General features: G+C 61.1%; 1 protein-coding gene across 1 annotated transcript in view; it reads right to left on the bottom strand.

The window, feature by feature from the left end:
- Positions 1 to 15,603, bottom strand: part of COL18A1 (collagen type XVIII alpha 1 chain) — a 47,690-nt gene extending 32,087 nt beyond the window's left edge. The window contains 4 exon segments of the mRNA XM_055086470.1: positions 4,116 to 4,663; positions 14,825 to 15,523; positions 15,526 to 15,555; positions 15,558 to 15,603. Coding sequence (XP_054942445.1) covers positions 4,116 to 4,663; positions 14,825 to 15,523; positions 15,526 to 15,555; positions 15,558 to 15,603 — 1,323 coding nt within the window.
- Between the last annotated feature and the right edge of the window lie 306 nt (positions 15,604 to 15,909).

Here is a 15,909-nt window from a genome sequence, read left to right as displayed (position 1 = left end):
CCGTGATGAGGGGATTCGGCCGTGGGCAGTGGGTGGTCTATCCCCCCTGGAATCCTGAGATGCTCCAACCGCCAGGGAGGGCAGTGAGCTGCCGGGAGGGGCGTGCGGAGGGTCTGTGTGCGGGAGGGCACACGTGAGTGCACGCACGGGGGTTGGTCCCCGGGCTCGCGTCAGCGGCAGCAGCATGCTGGGGATGGGAACTCTCGGCCCACCCAGCCCTGCTGGAGGAGGGACGGGGGTCTCCAGGTGACAGAGAGTCATGCCGGGGCGGCACGAGGGGCCAGACGTTCAATTTCTAGAAAGCCACACTCTGAACGGCGCCGGGGGCACTTCGCGTGTGACAGCGATGCGGGGAGGGCACGAGGCTCCCGGCAGGTGGAGGGCATCTGGGCATGACCGTCCCCACACGGACACTGTCCCCTGAGGCGAGGGTCCCCACACCAGCCGGCCTCAGGCCGGCCGCTAGGCAGCAGGCTGCCCGACGCCGGGAGCCATGAGGAGCAGGCCACGCCCAAGGCCACGCCCAAGGCCACGCCCAGCTGGGAAGACGGCAGCAGCACAAAGGCCGCGAGACCCGCTGCCCGCACTGGACGGACTTGCAAGCAGAGGTTATGAAATCCAGACCGCCCGAAATCTGTCCTGTTGCTGCCTCGCTAGGGCCACTGGGCTTAGGGCTGTGAGCAGACGACCAGAGCCCCACGCCGTGAAAGCGCATCCCTAGTCGCTGGTGCTGGGTCTATCTCCCTGGGACCCCAACTCCGGGCACCCCAGGGTTCTCCAGGGGGCCTCCCACACCGAGGGGTGTCGGGGTGTCTGCTCCATCTGGAAGGGCCGTGTCCCGGCCCAGGGCAGTGGGGCTGAACAAGCCTGGACAGGGGGTGGGTGGGCCGCAGCCCTCCTGGGCCTGCTTCGCCCCTCCTCACCCCCGGCCCCTCCCTCCTCTGCTGGCTGACCCCCAGGTTGCCTGGTCCCTTGTCACCTACCCCGGCTGTCTCTGTGATTGGCCCACACCACCACTGTCCCATTTCCCGTATGTCCTGAACTGAGTGGCTTCTGACCAGCTTCCCATATCAAGCCCCAACTCCTCAACTATTTGCGTCAAATTCTCTTACAAGCAACTCTCTCCCTATTTCTCCATTTCGTGAAGTCAGGAAATTGCGTGACTGCTGCAGGACTGTGACCAGTTACACTACGGGTCCAGGTCAGTTCAGATGACTGACAGAGGAGTACTGGGAGAAGCGGGTGACAGTGACCTCTGGTGCCCCGAGCTGTCCCTCTGTCAGGAGCAGCAGGTCTGGTGTGGCTGGACTTGGGGGCCACAGCGAGAGGACTGAGGGGTGTCAGAGGATGCCGGCACTTTCCCTGCCCGCCGTGCTCCATCCTTGGGGCCAAGCCTACCCAAACCTGGCGTGGCTGGTGGGCACCCTCGTGGCTTCAGTGGACCAATCACTTATTTCTTATATAGCATGGCCAACAAAGCCGCCTGCTGAGGAAAATTCACAGCCTCCAGCGCCCTCATCATAGGACAAAAGCAATGAATGTCCAACACGAGGGGCACAGCTGGAGCGCAGCCGGGGAAGCTGGGCCGTGTCTCTTGTTCCCAAGCACAGTCCTGCCCTGGCCCAGGACCGGTTTCGGACAAGGGTGTCAGGAGGTCTGAATAAACAGATGACTAAACGTCAACAGAAACCTGGGTAAAGAGGAAGGTGGCTTCACAGACAGAAAAGCCAATAGGAATGAGAAAACAGGAACACTTTCAACAAAGAGAAATTAAGTCAGGAAAATTCAACTACATAGTATTTGAAATAGTTAAAAAAAAAAGAATGAGGTCAATAACCACTGAAAAAGAATTGGAAGTAACATTTTGAGCAGAATGTTGCAACAACTGGGTGGAATTAGGGATTTCCCAAGAAATACTGATTACCAAATAAACTCAAGAATAAGAATGAACGTCAAAGACCAAGGACGTTCGTAACTTTTGTGACGGGAGAAAACAACACGGGGTCTGCAAGGATCGTCAGGAGGGGGGCCGGGCTGAGTGCCGGGTGGTCGGCGAGGGGCTGAGCACCCTGCTCCGGAGCCCATCGGGGTGGGGACGCCCTGGCTCATTCCCCACCCTAAGCTCTGTGCTCCTCTGGGCCAAGTCTTCACAGTCACACATGTGAGTGATTCTTTCCCAAGAGTCTGAATTCAGAGAGGCTGACAAGCCCTGTCCTAAACCCATCCTGTCTACTCCTCCCCCGAGACAACACGCTTCACCTCTCACTTGGCTGGAGTCTGATCAAACTCCCAGAGAGATTCCTGGAACTGGAGTCCGAGGGGACGGAGGAGCCACACCACCCTGGACTCAGCTGGAAGTGGCACGTTACAGCAGGGGGAGGGGCAGCACCCTGACCCTGGTAAGCAGGGCTCCAGACAGAGCCGGACAGTCCCCTCTGCTTCTGCCTTCTGCTTCTGTCTCTCTAATCTTCAAAGATTTTTCTGGGTGTCTATTCCAGGCCAGATTTAACCACATAAACATTTTAAATATCCCAATGGTTAAAAAGAATGACTAGGTGAAAAGGCAAATGAAAAACTGGGAAATAAAATCTGCAGTGTATAAAACAAACGATCAGTGTCTTACATACATAAAGAGCTCATATAAACCAATAAGAAACAACTGAAGCCATTAAAACAAAAATGCAAAGGACATAACAGGCTAGTCACAAGAAGAAATACAAATAGCCAGTAAACACGTGAAATATTAAAGTTTGTTTTCACTCACGACTAAGAAATGCAAATTAAAACACCCAGACACTGTTTGCCCATGTATCTAACTGGCAAGTGTGTTTTGCACAGATGACCCCAGCCTGGTGAGATCCTCTGGCTGTCCTCGATGCAGGAAGGCGGTGACCTCTGTTAGCACCGTGAGACAGGCAACCCCTGTCCCCACCAGCACACGAGCAACTTTTCTTTTAAAGTGTTAAAGAAACATGGAACTTATGGGGGAGATTTCCGTCTAGAGAAGCGTGGGAAATCTCACAACAACTCGCCAGTCCACACTGCCCCTCCCTAGATAGAATGTCTCTCTCCAACTTCGCTCCAGTTAAACAAGTTTGAGGATCAAAATGAAAACACGAAGAGGCCCAGTTTGGTATCAAAGTCCTGCTGGCTCCCAGACCCCATGGGTGAAAGTTCCTGCCAAAGGTGAAAGGTCAGCTTTCAGAACCGAGTCACCAGGACTTAGAACAACTTTAACCAAGCAGCCTTTGTCTGGGCAATAATTAACTTTCTGTCCCCTGGGGACACATCCCCCATTAGCACACACAGGGACCCCTGTCTGGACCGCTGGGCGGGGCGTGCCAGCTGCAGAGTGGCTGCAGTGTTAGAATTCAGGGGCTTGTGGATCAGTGCCTGCTGGGGGTGCCCACGCACTGTTTCCAGGAGGCGGGCTCCAGCTAAGGGTTCTAAGAACCGTGAGGGCCGAGGGCCCAGGAGAAAGACCCCGCTAGGATCTGGGATCTACCTCCCCCCAAAAGTGAAGGCCAGGGCCAGGCCTGGGGGAAGGGGCTCCCCTGGGGACATGGTAGAGACCGCCACATGCCAGTCACCGCTGAGGAAATTCTGCCCATGCTGCTCTGAAGCGGAGGCCTGCCCTGGGCTCACCGGCCATGGGGCCACGGCACAGTTGGGCAAAAATAATAACCAGCACAATGAATGTTGGTGCGTGGCATGAACCCCCTGGCCCAGCCCAGCTGCTGTGCAGCCAGCCCCGAGAAAGGCCCACACTCAGCGCTCCACTGCCGTCTTGAAATTCTTAATTTTCACTGTGCGTGGTCTGCCGTTGGGCCTGGACAAAGCCCCCTGCTCGCTGATGGCGGGGGCACCACGCCCACGTGCAGACACACATATGCACACATGGGGTGGGGCCCCTGATGGTGGCAGAGGTGGGTATCCAGTGAAGAAGGCGGTCCCAGAGCAGCAGGGGAAAGCCCAGGGGGAGCTGGGTGGACCAAGGGCCCGCTCCCCCCGGGGTTTTCCTGTCCCCGGAGCCCCTGCCGCAGCAGGTGGGAGCAACCATCGTCCCCAGCCCCAGCCCGCCCCCCGCCCCGGGTGCTGGCGGCCATCGCGGTTACCTGGAACTTGTCAGGGTCTGCTCGGCCGGCCTGGGCCACGAAGAGGCGGGCGTCGGGCTCCACCTGCAGGCCGCGTGGGGGGCGCACCAGGGGCTGGCGCTGGACCTCCTTGCAGTCCACAAAGAGCGCGGCATGCGCGCCGTCCACGGTGAGGGCCAGGCGCGTCCAGCGACCGTCCAGCGCGGGCAGCGCGAAGCTGGCGGCCGTGTGTGTGCGGGCGGCACCAGGCTCGGTGTAGAGCAGCTGCACCTGCTGCCACGCCCCGCGCGCCGCCGCCAGCTTCACGCCCACCAAGACCACCGCCTGCGCCGCGTCCGTGACCGCGAAGAGCACGCCCGCGCGCGCCGAGGCCGGCCGCACGCGCACCAGCACGGAGAAGTGGCGGAAGAACGTGCTGGGCAGGAGGCTCCGGGCCGCCCAGCCGTCACCGCCCACGTCGGCGCCGAACTCGTAGGCGGGCCCCACGTCGGGGTCGTGCACCAGGGCCACCTGCCGCGGCAGGGGCTCCCCGAGCAGCGGCTGGAGCCCCACCTCCACGACCTGGCTCTCTGTGGAGAGAAAGACAGCAGTGAGGCCACGCACCCCAGGGGGACCGAGGCCCGGCTGCCCTCCCGCCCGCCCCCACAGGCTCGCTGCTTCCAAGTGGGGAGCAGAGACCCTCCCAAATCAGCGTGGCGGGAGGGGCAGGGGCACAGCCCGCTGGGGACCCCGTCCCCCGTTAGCACAGGGAGCCACCGCCGGGTGCAGAGGGCTCGAGCCCGCCCCCGTTCCCACACTGGAAGCACAGGAGGAACGCACCGGACGCTGGTCAAGGTACCCTCACCCACCCCGGACGCTGGTGTAACTTCAAGACGTCGAAACGTTACAAAAAAGAGAGAGATGCACACAGGGGGTGCCCTGAGCTGCGTCTACACTAGGAACGTCCCGGAAACGAATTACACTCCTAGGAAGGGAGGCCCTAAAAGGGGCCGCGTTTCTTGGGGGGCCCTCCTTAGCTGTGGTCTCCAGGTCTGCTCACACTTGGTACCGCAAACTCCGCCCCCGCCTCCCAGGTTGCTGGGGGTCTTACCAGCTGGCGGCTGCTTCACGGGGCTCCTCATTGCCCAGTGTCCACACCAGGCGCCACACACAACCGCCCGACCTGGACAGGGCTTCCTGATGGACGACCCTGGTCTCCTCCCTCACCGACCGTTCACGCTCTCGGCCCCACACCACTCCACCCATCCTCTGTTACCCCGTGGGCCTTCGTCCCTCCTCCTCCTCGTGTGGTCAGCGACCCCCCCACCAAACGGAGCCCCCTCGGCAGCATGGGCCCAGGCTGGGACACAGCCACGTGCCTGGACCCGCCCGAGCCGTGGGCACAGCATGGACAGTGCTGCTTCCCGGCGTGTAGGGGCCACTAGTGGCCTGGACTCATGATCGCGGGGACCGGGGGTGTCCAGGGCTGGGGCCGGCAGGGCCTACCTCTCTGTACAGGGGACGTGGTCACTGGCCGCCACAGGAGGGGGAAACACCATTGCGAGGAGAGGCCGGTTCACCAGGGGCTTCCCTGAACGCCCACACTGCCGGGCAGGGTGGGGACTCGGGGGCCGTGGTCTGGCCAAGGGCTCCCCCAATGCCTTCCCTCTCAAGACCCCCCCGTAATCTGGGTGCGGTCTGCCTCCAAAATGAGGTCCACGGGGAGACGCTCTCCTGGGGAGCGGCTGCTGGCGTGTGGGTGTCCTGACCAAGGCGCGGATGAGCCCGCCAGTGTGCACGCGACTATGTGTGCCGGTGACAGCGTGGCTGCGTCCGTGCGTCAGCGTGTGGTGGGCGCCTGGAGTCTGGCCCCCGAGCGCAGGGTCAGGCCGACCCGGGACTTCCTGGGACAAAGCAGAGGGAAGAAAAGCTGGACCCCAACTTCCTAAGACAAGCCATGCCTTTCTTTTATTTTTTTTTTTATTTTTTTTATTTTTTGTGGTACGCGGGCCTCCCCCTGCTGCGGCCTCTCCCGTTGCGGAGCACAGGCTCCGGACGCTCAGGCCCAGCGGCCACGGCTCACGGGCCCAGCCGCTCCGCGGCATGTGGGATCCTCCCGGACCGGGGCGCGAACCCGGTTCCCCTGCATTGGCAGGCGGACGCGCAACCACTGCGCCACCAGGGAAGCCCCGAGCCGTGCCTTTCAAAGAGCACCCTGAGAACAAAATGTGAAAAGAGAAGAGACAAGAGGTGCCCACACGAAGACCAGGGCTTTGGGTACCCGCCAGGCTGGTCCCTCCCAGACAGCGGCGTCTCTGCGTGGCCCCAACTTCCCACAATGTGGGCTCCCCCTCAGCCTCACCTTGCCCCTTGCAGGTAAGACCCCTATGCAGATGAGAAGTGGGGAACGACCAGGGCAGTGCAGACAGCAGCATCCACGGAACAGTGGCCTGGCCTCAGCGCCTGCCCAGGGTAAATGGCCCCTCACGGGGGCAGGGGATCTTCCCCAATACCCTGGGCTCTGGGAGGCCAGCAGTCACTTTCTGCTCAGAGACAGACACTGCTGTCCACCCAGATGGCGGCTGCTATATGGTCCCTTTGTATCAGAAGTGCCCAGGGCCCAAGTGTCCACTCGGGGAGATGCTCTAAGATTAGGAAACAGGACCCTCACCAGCCTGAGTGCCAGTGGCCCCAGTGGCCCAACTCAGCTGCCCCCAAAGTTAAACATGGATGTGCCCCAGCAGCGCCCTTCCTCCCAGGCAGCTAGAACTTTTCCAGATTAATTGAGAACACAAGATGCAGCAGCCGTTGACGTCCTGGGCTGGAAGACAATAGCGTGTTAGGGACAGCCCAGGGACCCCAGAGATGCACGAGCAGTTCCTTTCCAAAGTTCTCCAGTTTCCTCTCCATGAAATTCTCCATGGTTCCCATCGGGAGTAGGCCTCCGAATGCCACAGCCCTAAGATCACTGCTCCATCCTCCAATTACAGGCGTCTTGAGCGGGGGATGTGGCCACACCTCCCTGCAGATCCGGCAGCTGCTGTGCTGGAGGTGCTGGCCCGAGGCGCTGGCCCAGCTGTCTCGGGAAGGGAACCAGTACCTCTCCAGAGAGCGAGTGCCCAAGCCAAGCTCTGAGAGCTCAGAGGTACGCCTTCCTGGGAACGCAGTGGGTGGCACCGACGTAAGCCGGGGCCCTCTGGTCTGCCGCACTCGCTTCAGATCAAGGAATCGGGGACTTGCTAGTTGAAGACAGTTTCCCTTTCAGCAAACAGGCCGGCCAGGACCAAGTGGGATTTAGCCCAGGTACTTAAGATTGGTTCAACATTTGAAGATCAATTAATGGAATCCATCACATCAACACAATTAAGAAAAATCACATGGTCCTATCATTAGATGCAGAAAAAGCATTTTATAAAATCCAATGCACATTATGATCAAAACTCTTAGTAAACTAGGTATAAAGGTGAACTTCCTCAAGTTGATAAAGACTATCTACTAAAAACCTACAGTGAACATCATAATTAATGGTATACTTAACGGCGAGAAACTTGAAGCTTCCCTACTAAAACCAGGTAGGTACACGGCAAGGATGCCCCCTCTCACCGCTCCTTTTCACCATAATAGCTAATGCCATAAGACCAGAAAAGGAAATAGAAGCACACAGATTGGAAAGGAAGAAATAAAACTATCAATCTGCAGAGGACATGAAAATCAAAATGTAGAAAACCCAGAACAATTACCCAAAAAATACTCCTGGAAGTAGTGATAATGGCAAGTTTGTAGGATATAAGATTAATGTACAACAGTCAACCATTTTCTATATACCAGCAATGAACAAGTGGAATTTGAAATTAAAAACACAGTACCATTTACATTAGCACCAAGATGAAATATTTATATTTATACCAGGTATAAGTATGACATATATGTGTACAAGACCTACATGAGAAAAGCTACAAAACTCTGACAAAAGAAATCAAAGAAGAACTAAATGAATGCAGAGATATTCCATGTTCATGGATAGGAAGACTCAATGATGTCAAGATATCAGTTCTTCCCAATTTGATCTAGAGATTCAGTGCAATCCTAATAAAAATCCCAGCAAGTTATCTTGGGGCTATAAACAAGTCAGTTCTGAAGTTTATATAGAGAGGGAAAAGACCAACACACTACGGAAGGAGAAGAACAAATTTGGAGGACTGACAGTATCTGACTTTAAGACTTATTATAAGCTACGGGAATCAAGACACTGTGGTATTGGTGCAAGAGAGACAAACAGATCAATGGAACCGAACAGAAAGCCCAGAAATAGACCCACATAAATACAGTCAACTCATCTTTAATAAAAAAGTCAAAGGCAATACAATGGGGAAAAGATAGTCTTTTCAACAAATGGTGCTAGAACAACTGGACAGCACATGCAAAAAAAAAAGAACCTAGACACAGACCTTACACCCTTCACAAAAATTAACTCACGATGGACCACAGACCTAAATGTAAAATGCAAAACTCCTAGAAGATAACATGGGAGAAACTCTTGATGACCTTGGGTTTGGCAATGACTTTTTAGATACAACACCAAAGGCACAATTCATGAAAGAACTGACAAGCTGGACTTCTGTGCTCCAAAAGACACAGTTACGACGAGAAGACAAGCCACAGACTGGGAGAAAAAAATTGCAAAACACGCATCAGATAAAGGACTGTTATTCAAAATAAATAAAGAACACTTGAAACTCAACAATGAGAAAATGAACAGCCTGATTAAAAAATGGACAAAAGATCTGAACAGACGCCTCACCAAAGAAGATATACAGATGGCAGTTAAGGACTTGAAAAGATGCTCCAAATCAGCTGTCATCAGGAAAATGCAAATTAAAACAACGAGGGAATTCCCTGACGGTCCAGTGGTTAGGACTCTGTGCTATCACTGCCGAGGGCACAGGTTCAATCCCTGGTTGGGGAACTAAGATCCCACAAGCCGCGTGGCTCGGCCCCAAAAAGTATACATATATATATATATATATATATATATATATATATAAATAAAATAAAATAACAATGGATATCACTATAGACCTATCAGAATGGCCAAAATCCGGAACACAGACAACACCAAACGCTGGCGAGGGTGTGGAGCAACAGGAACTCTCATCACTGCTGGTGGGAACGCAGAATGGTGCAGCCACTTGGGAAGACAGTTTGGCGGTTTCTTATAAAAATAAACATACTCTCGCTATAGGAACCAGCAATCATGCTCCTGGGAGTCAAAAGCTTATGTCCACACAAAAACCAGCACACGGAAGTTTCTAGGAACTTTATTCGTAATTGACAAAACCTGGAAGGAACCACGTTGTCCTTCCGTAGGTGAGCAAATAAACTGTGGCCCATCCAGACAATGGAATAGTATTCAGAGCTAAAGAGAAATGAGCTATCGAGTCAAGAAAAGACATGCAAGAAACTTGAATGCATATTTCTAAGTGAAAGAAGCCCATCTGAAAAGGCTACAGGCTGTATGATTCCAACCACATGACATTCTGGAAAAGGCACAACTATGGAGACAGTAAAAAGATCACTGGCCGCAGGAGTCGGGGAGGAGGGACGAACAGGTGGGGTGCAGAAGATTTGTAGGGCAGTGAAAATACCCCTCGTGATACTATAACGGTGGATACATGTCATTTGCATTTGTCAAACGCACGACGGAACATATAACACCAAGAGTGAACCCTGAACTTTGGACTCCGGGTGACTGCAATGTGCCAGGGCAGGTTCATCAATAAGAACAAATAATGTACCACTGGGTGGGGGTGCTGACAGTGGGGAACTCTCTGGACCTTCCTCTCAAGTTTGCTATGAGCCTAAAACTGCTCTAAAAAAAAGTCTGTTAAAAAAATTAAGCAAATAATTTTAAAAAGTAAGTAAATATTGCAACCCTATTATCAGATACAACAGAATTCAAGATGAAAGGCATCAAGTGGGACAAAGGGGGTGGTAATTTTGACAGTCCACCGAGATGTGATGAGCCCGGTGCCACCCCGTGCACCCAGGATGCATGGCAGAAAGGGGAGAAAGTCCTCCTTCACGATGCAGAGCCTGGGTCTCTCTCCTGCCCTACTTTCCCGGTAAGATGGGACATCACCACCTCAGTAAGACAACCTGATCACGTGCCTAAAGAAAGTCCATCCTGTCCCTTCCTCACTCATGGCAGTGGTCACCAAGTCCAGGCAGCTGTGGGGGTGGGGAACCTCATCTCAGCATCACAGAGAAAACCCACAGAGAACAAACATCTCAGAAACATGCAGGACTGGGAAGCATCCTAAACAAATAGAGAGGTGACCCAAGTCCCTGCGGATGTGCCGACATGTTTACAACGTTCAGATCTGCACACACGTCCACCAAGAGCAATCATAGCCTCGGGGAATGTTTCTGATGATCTAGGAGAGAAAGTGCCCGAGGGCGTCCGAGGAGTCTCTGAAGGAGACGCTGCGTTCCAAGTGGGGCGGGGTACCCAGCGCCCAAAGCTGGGATGCACAGGGCCTCTCGGGCCGCCCGTCATTAACACAGACGTGAACCATCGAGGAGCAAAGAAATCGGGAGGCTGAGTGGGGCCACCGGCCCTCCAGCGACACAGGGAGGCTTCCCAGACCCTGTGCAGGAAGAGGAGACTTTCAGGTACACGTCCACAAAGCAGGACTCACAAGTATGTGTGGGTGCACGCACGTACACGCACACGCTACGGCAGCAGAATACCGCAACGCCTGGAACCTGTGGGTTGTCGCTGCACTCGGCAAAGGGGACTTTGCAGGTGTGACTACGGTGACGGCCCTTGGGATAAGAGCATCCCATCTAACCACGAGCTGAGCAGAGAGCCAGAGGGACGCGGCCTGAGCAGGGCGGGCGGCACCACTGGCTTTGAAGGTGGAGGGGCCGTGAGACAAGGAGCGCGGGCTGCCTCCAGGAGCTGGAGAAGACGGAAGCCGAATCCCCCCTGGAGCCCCAGAGGAGCGCAGCGCTGCAGACACCTTGCTTCTGGCCCAGAGAGACGGATTTCAGACTGCCGACCCCAAAGGTGACACACCTGTGCTGACCTGAGCCCCTGAGTTTGTGGTCATCGGCCTCGGTGGCCACAGGACACTCACACACCGCAAGTGTGCAAATGCTCAGAGACGCCCCCACAGCGAGCTGTGTCCGGCCCTCCCTTGTGAGGCCCCGACCCTGACGAGTGTGCCCACGACTGGCTCTGGAATGAAGACCTAACACGGGGCGACGAGAGCAGGGCGGCCCTCGGGGGCGAGAGAGGCAGGCGCAGGCGGCCCCGGGGCCAGCGCGCGCGCGGCGGCGGGAGGAGGGCCCGCTCTGAGCAATGGCCACGCTGCACTCTCCCTCCTCGGGACTGAGGCCGCTCGCCCGCAGAAGCTGCCCCTTCCAGTGGGGCCTCCCCCGACCCCCCAGGCGCCCTCGCCCCGACCCCGGCTCCGGCCTCGCTCCCAGGGGTCAGCCCCCCCGCTGGCCCACCCAGCAGGGTCCCGGGAGGACCTGGGACGGCTGTTGCCCCACCCGCCCCCGTGTGGAGGCCTCACTCCCCGATCTCTGGGGCCTGAGGGACAAGAGACCCTCCCGAACAGTGCGCTCTCCCCACGGCACCACAGACGGGGAGGGGGCCGGGACACGCACGGCCCACCACGGACCAGCCAGGCCTGCCAGGCAGGGGCCGGGCACGGCTCAGGGGCCCAGCCTGACCACAGACACCGACGGAGCTGGTGGGGTCTTGGCGGCGGCAGCCGCCCTCCCCTCCCCTCCCGGCCACAGGGGGCTGGGGGCCCCGCACGGGGGTCCCTCCCGACCCCCTCCCCGAGCCCCACACCGCCGGCCGCGCATCCCCCCAGCCGCGAGCCGGCGCCAGGGAGGAAGCAGGTCCGGGGGAGGCGCTGTGATGGGCTGCTGTGCACCCGTCCACGCCCCACCGGCCACCGTGAGGTGAGGGTGCCCGTCTGTCCCGGGGGCCGCCACCGCCCTGCAGGACACCCTTGAGAGGAGGGACGCAAGTGGTGGCACCGCGGGGGTGCGGGGCCCCTGCGGGCAGCTCCGCTGGGGCCTGGGAAGGAGGCAGCACCCGCGCACGGCTCGGGCCTCGCCCACCCCACCCCACGGCCGCCACAAGCAGCCCCAGGACCTCGCCCGGCCAGAGCCAGTTTCATCCCAGGGCCGCCCTCCCCCACTGCACACAGGCCTGGCCCAGGGCACCGACAGGGGAGGGAAAGGGCACTCCCGCCCTGGCCCCGTGGGACACCCCGGCCAGGCCGCAGCCAGCAGGGCCCCTGGCGTGGCGGACGTCCGAGCGGCCGGCAGAAGAAGCCCGCAGGCTCCTGCTTTGAGCACGGCCTCAGGCCGCGGCCCTGCCAGTGTCTGCCCACACCCAGTGAGAAGTCCCCTTGAGGCCGCTCCACAGACCGGCCAGCTGCGGTCAAGGAAATGCCACAGCCCGCGCAGCCCTGCCTGGGCCCTGCCCGCATGAGGCCCATCCTGCGCCAGCCCCCGGCCCCGGGCCCACGGTGGCTGAACCCCCAGCCCGCAGGGGACCTGGGCCCAGCCGCGGGATGTGTGTACCCGGGGCTCTGAGCGGGCAGGCCTGGCCCTTCCCCGCTCCCCGCCCCGCCCCGTGCAGGTGGGCCTCTGCGTGGCACCGGGGGCCCTCCTGGCGGGACACCTCCCTGCGGTGCTGCCTGCCCCTGCCCCATGCGCTTGGCCAGGGCCAGGGCAAGGCTGGCCGGGGGATGCGGCACAGAGGCTGGAGGGGCCCGGGCTGGCCCAGCGTTCGGGTGCACCGGGCACCGACCGCACGGAGGGCGAGGGAGCCTGCAGCTCGCTGCAGCCCCCGCCCGCGGCGCGAGCTCAGTGCCCTCCGTGCCCTCCGTGCCCGCAGCCGGGCAGGCCCCTGCCTCCGCCTCGGCCCCGCTCTCAGGCACAGCCACAGGGCCCATGGGCTCCTCACGCGCCGGGCCCTCCCGGGGAGGACCCTGCCCGGCGGTTCCTCGAGCACCCTCCCGGCCATCGTGCTCACCACAGGGCCCGGCCGCCGGCCCCCTCAAGCAGCGCCCCCACCCGTCTGTCTGCAGAGGCCACGGTCTCTCCTCCCTCTCCTTCCCAGCCTTGCTTTGCTTCTCCCTTGGGGTGGGCGCCGCCCGTCACGGGCACTTGTTCCTGCCCTGCCGCGGCCTGGGCACCGGCAGCCACCTCCTCGCTGCATGCCAGGCCTGGCCAGGGCATCGCCGGTGCACCTCCCTCAGGGGCCCAGCAGAGTGACACCCCCTCTCGGGGTCCAGTGCAGGCGGCCCACCCCCACCGGCCCAGCTCCAAAGCCCAGTGACTTCGGAGACCAGTGAAGGGTCAAGGCTGCTCCCCACGGCACCACGGTCGGGGTGGGGGGGGTCAGCAGTACACACAGCAGGGCACGATGGGCCCGCAAGTGCAAACGGGGAGCAGGCTCCGCTCAGGGGCCCAGCCACACCGAGGACGCAGAGAGGGAGCCGGTGGGCCCTAGGAGGCTGCGGCGGCCCGTCCCTCTCCCCTGCCAGCCACGTGGTGATGGGGCGAGGTCCACGTGGGGGTTTGGCCCCCAGGAGGGAGTGGCCCTTTAGCTGCCCCGGGGTGGAGAGGCTCTGGAGCTCACGGACCGGCTGGGGGGCCCCCGTGAGCCCCTCAGACTCACTGGCCGCTAGACGGTCAAGACCTCTCGACCTTAAGAGCAGCAAGCGCCCCCGTCCCTTCCGCCCCCGCGACCGTGCAGGCTGGGCAGAGTTCGGTGGGAAGTCCTGTCGCCGTCCTGTGTCCTGGCTCCCCCTCCGCGACACGCGTGTGGCAGGCGACCTCAGAGCGTGGGGGACCTGCCGTCACGCACAGAACCTCTGGTCTCGAGCACGCCTCTCGGCCTCCCCAGACCTCAGCCTGCCCCCCAAAGGAAGCAGCGCACGCCGTCCAGCCTCCCGAGGGCGCTCGCCCAGCCGGACCGACGGGAAGGCGGGCGGCGGGCCGGCCGTTACCTGCAGGCGGCCCAATGAACACGCAGCGCCCGTCCTCGCGGGCCGGGAGCGCGGCGCAGGGGAACGGCAGCCCGCGCCCGTCCAGGTGGCTCCAGCACGCGTCCTCCAGGGCCTCGCAGAACTGGCGGCAGGGCGGCGGCGGGCCGGGCAGGGCGCCGGGGCCGCAGGCGGGGGCCGGCAGCAGGCAGAAGAACGAGGCCAGGAAGCGGTGGCAGTGGGTCTGGAGCAGCGCCCCCCAGGCCCGGCCCGCCGCCTGCACCTCCTCGCCGCTCGCGTGGGGGCGGTGGTCGGGCGGCCAGAAGCGCCTGACGCCCAGGTGGCCGCAGAGCGCCAGGGAGGGCAGCGGGGGCGGGCAGCGGCCGGCAGCCCCCAGCAGTGCGGCGCTGTCAGCGAGACCGGGCCCCGCAGGGTTAGCCACGCGGGGAACCCAAGCACCCCTGTCCCCACTTAGAGCCAAGAGTGCGGCGTGAGACAGCCTGGCGGAGGGGTCAGAGGAGAGAGCCCAGGGGGCGGCGTGCGCTCCCGGGGAGCCCGTCACCGGGGCAAGCGGAGGAGGCGTGCGCGTGCGGTCATCAGGGCGTCGGTGCTGCTGGCCGGGACGGGCTGCCGCGGGCAGGAGTCCCTCGCTGTCCAGCTCCTGGGGCCACCCCGGGGGCGGCTGGCTTCCCTGGGGAGGGGCCCCGGCCGGCGCGGAGGACAGAGAAGCTCTACCTGGGGATGGCGGTGGTACCGCAGGCTCCCCGAGCAGGGCCCGGGGCCTGTCCGTGGAGGGCGGCGGCTGGGTGGGCGCTGGCAGGGTGCTGGCCTCGGTCCTCTGGGTGTCCGGAGAGCTCGGGGCCCCGGTGCTCAGCCAGAGAGTGGTCCCGTCGTCCTGGGGGCCGCTGGAGGGTCCAGGGGTGGTGAGGGGGTGCGTGGGGCTCTCGGGGCCTGGCGTCCCCGCCCTGGCGGAGCTCTTGGTGGGGGTGGTGTCGTCCCACAGCTGGACGAAGCTCCGGATGCCCAGAGCCACGTTCAGGATCTTGGCTCCGACGCCGGCGATGTTCTCCTCCTTTGTGTCTGGGCTCGCGGTGGAGGCCGCCGGGGGGACAGCGGGGGCCTGGCCCTGGCCCACCTCCGGCCTCTCCAGAGGCGGCTCGGGGCTGGCAAGGGCTTTCCACCGCTGGCTGGGGTCATCCTGGGGGGCCACGTGCGTGGTGGTGTCCTCCGTGGGCCGCACAGGTGAGCTGTCCGGGGGCTTGGAGGCCGGTGCGGCCGTGGACCCGGCAGCGTTAGCGGGCCACAGCCAGGACATCAGGTCAGCCCGGGCGGGCGCGAGGCAGCAGGCAAGTAGCAGCAGCAGGCCGCGGTGGCCGCGGTGGCGGCGGCGGCCGCTGGGGTCCGGAGCCATCGGGCTGTGAGCAGCACGGAGCTGCGGCGGCCGCTGCTGTCCAGAGGCGGGGCCCGCCCGCCCCGCCTCCCAGCCCTGGGCCCGCAGCCAGCTCCCCATTCATGCATCCGGGCGGCTCCTCCTTCTACCTCCCCGCTCTCCAGGAGGAAAACAGACGCGAGCCTCTAGCCAAGGTGACAGGCCCCCTCGAAAACGCCTCACACCTCCTTAAAGCAGCCGCAGACGCTCCCTCCACCGGAGGCCGAGGGGCACTGACAGAGCAGCCAGAGGACTTCCCAGCTCCTCCCCGGGCCCCCCCCGACTGCCCCGAGCCCCTGCTCCGGAGCCAGCGTGGGCACGGCGGGCCCCTCCAGGGCGGGGGCGCTCCTGGGTGCTCTGGGAAGGACCCTCCTCCTCGCCTGCAGCCTGC

Source organism: Physeter macrocephalus, chromosome 8 (genome assembly GCF_002837175.3).
Source record: "Physeter macrocephalus isolate SW-GA chromosome 8, ASM283717v5, whole genome shotgun sequence".
NCBI classification, from domain to species: domain Eukaryota; kingdom Metazoa; phylum Chordata; class Mammalia; order Artiodactyla; family Physeteridae; genus Physeter; species Physeter macrocephalus.
Note: the sequence above shows the minus strand (reverse complement) of the source record. Positions and strands in the feature narration are given on the sequence as shown.